The sequence below is a fragment of the Alosa sapidissima genome, chromosome 16, assembly GCF_018492685.1.
Source record: "Alosa sapidissima isolate fAloSap1 chromosome 16, fAloSap1.pri, whole genome shotgun sequence".
NCBI lineage: Eukaryota > Metazoa > Chordata > Actinopteri > Clupeiformes > Clupeidae > Alosa > Alosa sapidissima.
In genome coordinates, this window is record NC_055972.1 from 22,613,300 (window position 1) to 22,620,799 (window position 7,500).

The 7,500-nt window shown below is 45.7% G+C and overlaps 1 protein-coding gene across 10 annotated transcripts in view; it reads left to right on the forward strand.

The window, feature by feature from the left end:
- The window catches only part of ltbp1 (latent transforming growth factor beta binding protein 1), a 130,967-nt gene that overhangs the window by 34,643 nt on the left and 88,824 nt on the right, over positions 1–7,500 (forward strand). For all 10 annotated transcript variants that reach the window (XM_042066776.1, XM_042066779.1, XM_042066778.1 and 7 more), the window contains exon 4: positions 282–445. In XM_042066776.1, the coding sequence (XP_041922710.1) occupies positions 282–445 (164 nt within the window). The remainder of the gene's footprint in view (positions 1–281; positions 446–7,500) is intronic.

The following is a 7,500-nucleotide window of genomic DNA, read 5'->3' on the forward strand; positions in this document are numbered from 1 at the left end:
GATTGACATAGAAACACACACACGCACACACACACACACACACACACACACACACACACACACACACACGCACACACACACACACACACAAAATCAGTATAAAAGAAAGCTATGTTGCCAGCTTCCATCCACTTTAATGCCAACTCCTCTCCTCCTCTCCTCTCCCCTCCTCTCCCCTCACCTCCTCTCCTCCCCTCTCCCCTCATTTCCCCTCCTCTCCTCTCCTCCCCTCTCCCCTCCTCTCTCCTCTCCTCTCCTCTCCTCTCTTGTCTCTCCTCCAGTGTGCGGTCTCCTGTCTCGGTGACCATGCAGCGTGGCCAGAGCCATAGCCAGCAGTTCATCATGAAGCCCAAGTACTACCACACCACCCACACCCAGGTGCACCGCGTGGGCCCCCAGCCGGACAGACCAATCCCACTGTCTGTGGGCCACGGCTCCGTCCACGGTCAGTACCCCACCCCTCAACACCCCTCTGAGGGGCCCCAAACGCAAGGAAATAAAAATGTTTAATGTGATGATGCAATATTACGGCTTGTACGGTTCCCTGTGTGCCAGTGAGGTAGAGTCTGGTTTTGCTTAAGCAAGCATATTTCTGATATGAGCTTGTGGTTATATGAAGTAGCAAGCTTGTAAAGCCTGGTGAAATAAATTCTATTTAAGGACTTAGGTTGCCCTCATGGTAGCAACTGGTTCAGGGATGTATCCACTATTGAGCTGGCAGTGTGCATCAGGGGATTGCCGTTTGGGAGACAGTAAAGAGAGTAGGCAAAGTGTTCTTTGCTTTCATTAAAGACACATTTAATAAGAAACCTAATGTTTCTTTTTAAGAGTTCCCAAGCACTATGCGCACTGTCTTGTAGGGAGCTGTTTTCTGGCCAGTGGATCACAAGAGCCATTTTACTGACCCAAGCAGGAGGAAACATTAGTCTCAGGATGGCACATAATGGCTGCCTTTGTTGTCTTAGAAGGGGTTAGGACTTTTAGGAGTTTTGTCATGATAGCTAAATTATGACTTCGATACAGTACAATACCAAAGTATCTTGATACTAATACTGAAACGATATCATGTCAGAAGCCTTAAAACATCAGTAATGAAAGCTATAGGCAACAGAACAAGGAACTTCTCAACTGAAAACAAAGGTTTTGTTAAAACATTATTAAAACACTATTCTAGTATCAATACTTATAAAATGGGGAATTGTCACATTTAATTTCAGGGTATCGCGATACCTTTCTAGCATTGGTGCAACACTATAAAGACTATTGTAGCATGTAGGTCATCTAATGGCACATGTGATTGATCTCAATCTCACATTGTTCACAAAATTTAAGTATCTGATTTACTACTGCATACATTTCTTTGTTTGTCAAGCCTTTACTCAAAGTTACTTTCAAGTAGGGTAGTATTGCAGTGGTTGCTGGGTTGTCTTCTAGTGGACTATTCCCTTCCCCTATTTTAGGTTAAACAGAAGGTGATTCATTTGGGTCAGATACTGAGAAATTCAGTAAATCTTCGAGAGAGATGGGTGTCATATATACAGCCCTTAACTACACTGTTTTTATTGCTTTAGGGATAAAGAGTCTGTTAAAATGACTAGCAGCAACATAATCCCCCTGCCCGCTTTAGAAATGAGTCCAACCTACTCTAAGGGTCATGTTGTTGGTATGGTACGATATTCTTTTCTTTCTGGAGCCATCCTACGGCTGGTACCACATAGGTATGTCTCATTGTGAAGAGCTCGTCTCGAATTTACACAAGTGTCAGAATAACTTGCCTCAGCGTTTGTTTGGATCAGTGAGGTACTGTTCAAGTCTTTAAGCATTCCTTTTCAAAAGAAGTCATGTTTTCCTTCTTGCCCATAAAACTGAAACCCCAGAGATGGTCCACCACAGCCAGGCTCTGTCTTTTCTGTCAGAGTATTTTGTGCTTTTGGAAGCATTGACTTTCTGAGGAAAAGAGGGAGAAAGAGAGAGAGAGAGGGAAAGAGGGAGAGAGAGAGAAAGAGCGAGTGGGAGAGGGAGAGAAAGAGAGTGAGAGAGAGGGAAAGAGAGAGAGAGAGTGAGAGAGAGAGAGAGAGCGGGAGGGAAAGGGAGAGAGAGAGAGGAGAGAGAATCAGGACAAGCGTGAGGTTTATCCCAAGTCTTGTCATGCACCTACTTTAAACACGCTAAAAATGTTACTCTGTTTCCTTTGATTGATTTTTTTTCATAAATGTGTCATCAACTAGGTATTAAGACGCTCGAGTCCTCCCAGGCATGGCGTTGGGCTGGCGCGAACATCGCCCTCGAACCGCAGACTTGGAAAGTCTTGGGACAGACCAAACACCAACCACCCCCCTCCTCTCGCTCAAACTCCACCCCTCCTCCTCTCCTCTCTTCCTCTCCTCTCTTCTCCTCTCCCCTCATCTCCTCGCTTTAGCGAACGGCACGACAGCAGCTTGTGTCAGCGAATTGCGCAAAGCCAATTACAGGGGGCGAGGGTGTGTGTGTGTGTGTGTTCTTGTGGGTGTGTGTGTTATGGAATCGTGCATGTTTGTTATTTTAAAGTCCGAGATAGATTGCCCTCGCTATAAATCACTGCCAAATAGGCATGCTAGCTTAATTATCTGGGTCAGTTTGTCATTATTATTTCGGGTGGTGCCCATCTCTCACATTTCAGAAGTCTATACTGTGGTTTCCAGTGCTGTTCTACACTTTTCATTACCCCATGCGGAGCTGCCCTTGTACCTGTTATTAACACAGGCAAATATTAAAGTAATTGAGCCAGGGGGGATTTAGTTATATGGGCCGCGCTAAAAGTTATATGGGGAATTGAATAGGTTATATGGGGCATTGAATGCTTGGTTGGCCTGTAAATACTGTGTTGATGTAATACTGTATGTGATGGCTGAAATTAGCTTTGCTGGCTAGCCTCTGCTGGCGCACCAACAGGAGAATAGAGCTAGAGGGCATCATTAGCAGCAGGGCGCTAGCTAGCAGTGGGAGTTTGTTTTTAGAGTAGCGTGGGCTACATAAACCCAGAGTGGGAGCGCACAGCCCCCCGCCGGCTGGGTGCGTCTCACCTCCACAGAGCGTCTGCATATTAAACACCGTTTGCACTGGGGGCTAGGTGTCTTCCCTCTTAAGTGGTGAGGCCCAAACCACAGCAGATAAAACAACCTGTAATTATCCCTGCAAGGGGAACAGATGAACCCTATTGTCTGCATATGCATATGCAACACACATACACACACACACACTCTCGCACATACACACACACATACACACACACACACACACTCTCTCTCTCTCTCTCACACACACACACACACACTTTCGCACATACACACACACACACACACCAGACCCGGCGGCAGACAAAAATTCACGGACGGGCATTACACCTTTTCAGGGGGGGCACGGGAACTTAAATTGATCACAGTAATTTAAGCTCACACTTGACAAAACATTCTAATATGAAAATGTAAATGCAATTGTTGTAAAATGGTGCAGTTCCTTTAAGAGAGCCCGTGCGCAGGGATGGAGAGAGAGAAAGGGAGAGGGGATATGTGTGTTAGAACTGAGACGCGTGTGGAAAAAGTAGACGTGCTGTTGAGACTGGAGCGAGTCATATTCAAAATAATGCAAAAATAAATCCGCAGATAGGCTAAAACCAAAATCCTCTTTCATTTGCTAACCACTTTCAGATAGAGTGTTAGGGAGTTAGCCCCGAAGTTACGGATAACTTCGGCCCTGGAGTGGTAACAAGCTCCCTATGTTCTCCGACTAGGTCAGAAGAAAAAACAGTAGCCTAACAGTAACGCTATCAAACAAACCCAGAAACTACTAGGCATACTTCTACTAACTACGATATGAGACATAGCCTACCTGCGAGCCGATAAGCCATATTTGTCATCAGATGACAGGGGTTAGAAGTGAAGACTGCGCCACTAAAACATCAGGTGATAGCTGGGCTTACCTAATGTTCCTGATTGATTAGCTACGGAGTAATACAGATTTTACTTACTGTTTTATTTGCTACTTGCTATATTGACAAACTTATAATAGAGGTATAGGCTATGCCTACATTTTTAATTAGTGTTCAAAATCAATCCATGGGATTGGGGAAGTGGGGTTGGTGCAGCCAGCCAAGCTCGACCAGGGCGGGCACAGATGACTTTCAGGATGGGCCCGGCCCCCCAAAGCCCCCCCATGACTGACACACACACACACTCGCACAAACACACACACACACCCTCTCTCTCTCTCTCTCTCTCTCTCACGCACACACACACACAAACACACACACACACACTTTCGCACACACTCTCTCGCACACACACACACACACACACACTCTCACACACACAAACTTCACTACCCACACTGCCACATTCGCACGCACACGTGTTGCAATGCTGCAAAATAAGGATGAGCAGCGACGGCACCGAGTTTGAAACGTGGGTAGGTAGTCCAGTCTGGACTCCTCCACCAATTGTTGCCGGGGCAGTAATAGCATAAAGACTTAAGCACTGGCTGTTTGTGGCTGCCACTGCAGCTGCCTCCCTGCGGGTCTGCCTGCTGCTGTCACAGGTGAGTTATTAGCCCTATTTTCACTGGGCCAATTTCAGATAAAGCTCCGGAGCAGGGTGGGAAGAGCGAAATGACAGACCGGAGCGATAAACTGTCTCATCCAACGGGGCAGCCCTTAAACAGCCACAGCTACAAGTGCCAGGGAGCCCAAGAAGAGAGCGTGACAGAGAGAAGAGAAGAGAGAGAGAGAGAGAGAGAGAGATTTGACAGTGCAGAAGAGTGTTCGGACGTAGATTATCTTCCCTCATGCAGACCCACGGCCCCGTCGCCAGAGTCTGGAGGCTATTATTATTCATGACGAGGAGAGATGCAGAGCCATAGTTTTGCTATTCAGCGGCACTCACTGAATAGTTTAGCGAGTGAATAGAAAGTCATTGAGGCTTTTTGAAGATGGTGAAGGCATGCCCCCCTATCATATCAGTTCAGATGAATGAAAGGGACTCTCAAGGGGGCACAACCAAGTGGCTTCACGGCTATTGAAAAGGATGTCTTAACTACAGATATATGGAATACTTCTCACCTGGGGGTTCCTTGCCCAGACACGCCTGGATCATATGCACAAAAGAGTCCCGCATGATTCTGAGCTATAAGTTGTGGACCTCGCAGACACAACAGTGTTAGAAGTGTTGTTTTGTGTGTCTGTATCTGAGTCTTTATTTATGTGTGTGTGTGTGTGTGTGTATGGGGGGGGGGGGGGGGGTGTAGGGGTCTGGAAACTGAGGGGCCTTGGTTCTCCTACGGTCGAGCCCCAAGGCTTTGTTCCAAACAGATGTGCACAAGTGAGGATGTTTTGTCATAGTTAGTTCAGAAATGCCTATCCATCACAGGGAGAGGGGGGGTCATGACTGAGTTGCAGAGAGAAGAAGGAGAGGGGAGGGGAGGAGGAGAAAGAGGGATGGAGAGTATTAAAGGAGACTGGGGAAAAGACTAATAAAACCACCGTCTGGAAAGAAAAAAGGCTCTGAAAGATACAGGGTGGGCAGAGAGAGGAAAAAGACATCTTATGAGAAGAGATTGGTCCATATGAAAGATTATGAGAGTTTATTAATGTGAGGGTGAGCTGGGCTCCGGCCATATGGCCAAACTCTCGGAAACTGAATGCATTTCTCCATATTATTTTATGATAAGTTCAACAGTCAGAATGGCATCTATGATTCCACATCAGCAGGCTGCATGCCCCCTCTCTCTCTTTCTCTCGCTCTCTCTCTCTCTCTCTCTCTGAAACACACTCACAACTTTCTTTTGTTACAAATGCACACACACTCTTCCTCTCTCTGTTTCTCCCTTTCACACACACACACACACACACACAGACATGTATAAAGTACTAGAGACCCAGACTTGAGTAAAAGTCCAAGTGCTCTATCAAAAAAAAAAAAAATACTTAGTAGAACTAGTAGAAGTTGAAGTGCTCTTTAAGCACCACACTTAAGTGGAAGTACTAAAGTATTAAATAGGCTATGTTTTGTACTTAAGTATTGCAAGTAGTTTATTTTAAAATGTACTACTCAAGTAGGCCTACTGAAAGTAAAAGTACAAGTATTGTGTAACATAGTTATTAAAGAAAAAAGTGAAAAGTTTGAATATCATATTGTTTATATTATTTCAAATGTTTAGCTTAAAGGACACTCACAATTCCTTTGGCTGTAGGCTAGCAGCAGTACAAAGACAGGAATGTACAAAAGGAACTCAAAACACTGAGCGTAAACAAGTGTGTCTGTAAACTGTCTTCTAAATAAACTTTCAGCACACATACAATGTTGGCAATGCCTCGTTTTAAATGTTAAGAACCTACTGTAATTACACTGTCGACAAAGTGTGGAGCTCTTGTTAGCCTTGTAGATGGGTTAAAAGAAGCGATTTATGTGCAGTGAAACCGATGCCCGGTTTGCTATACACCAATTCAGCGTGACACAGCCTTTATGATAGCCAGCTAGTCAACCTTAAGTGAACACAGCATGTCATGAACCGCGGGTAGCTAGTTAGCTAGCGTTTACTGATAGCTCAAGCTGGTGTGCCATTTGTGTATTATAGCTTACTTATGTTTCTTCATTTTAGACGGTACATTTTTGAAGGCCATTATTTCGCAATCTTTTCGGGAGGCAGAGTAAGCACTTAATTCTATATGAATTGTCATTCACTCCGGCAAATGAAAACAGCTTCATCAAACGTGGTGACAGAGCCATCTACCGCCCTGGCAGTGATAATGTGGGTTTGGAATGATTCGTAACATTTTTATAATTGTAACGAGTAACGATGCAGCACATAAAAATGTATCGGAGTAAAAGTATTAAACTCATCGAAAATATGTAGTGAAGTAAAAGTGGAAGTAGGAAAAAAAACATACTCCAATAGAGTACAGATACAGCTCTTTTAGTACTTAAGTACAGTAGTGAAGTAGTTCTACTTCGTTACTATACATCTCTACACACACACACACACCATGCATGCACATGCACACACACACACATATTATCCATCTCCCTTTCACCCCTCAATTTCTCTCCTAAACTCCTGCCCTGTGTGTGTGTGTGTGTGACGTTTTCTGCAGCGGTGGCTCTGTGCAAACCAGAGGAATGTTTGTGTTCTTTAAAGACGGCTGGGCTCGCTGCCTGCCCTGCCTGCCGCGTCTGGCCTCTCCTCCCGCTCCCCCCCCCCCCAATCCCTCTCCACCTCCACCTCGGCAGGTCTGTCCCACGCGACAGACGGCCCTGTCAGCAGCTAGCTATGGAGCCTCGCCTGTGATATCCATTCCTCCCCGACTGCCCTGCTCCCTCTCTCTCTACTTCCCTCTCTCTCTCCTTCCCTCTCTTCTCTCTTCTGTCTCCACACTCCCCCCCCTCCCCTCTCTCTATGTCTCTCTCTCTCTCTCTCTCTCTCCTCCCTGTCCCCCCTCCTCTCTCTCTCACGCCCCCCTTCTCTCTGTCT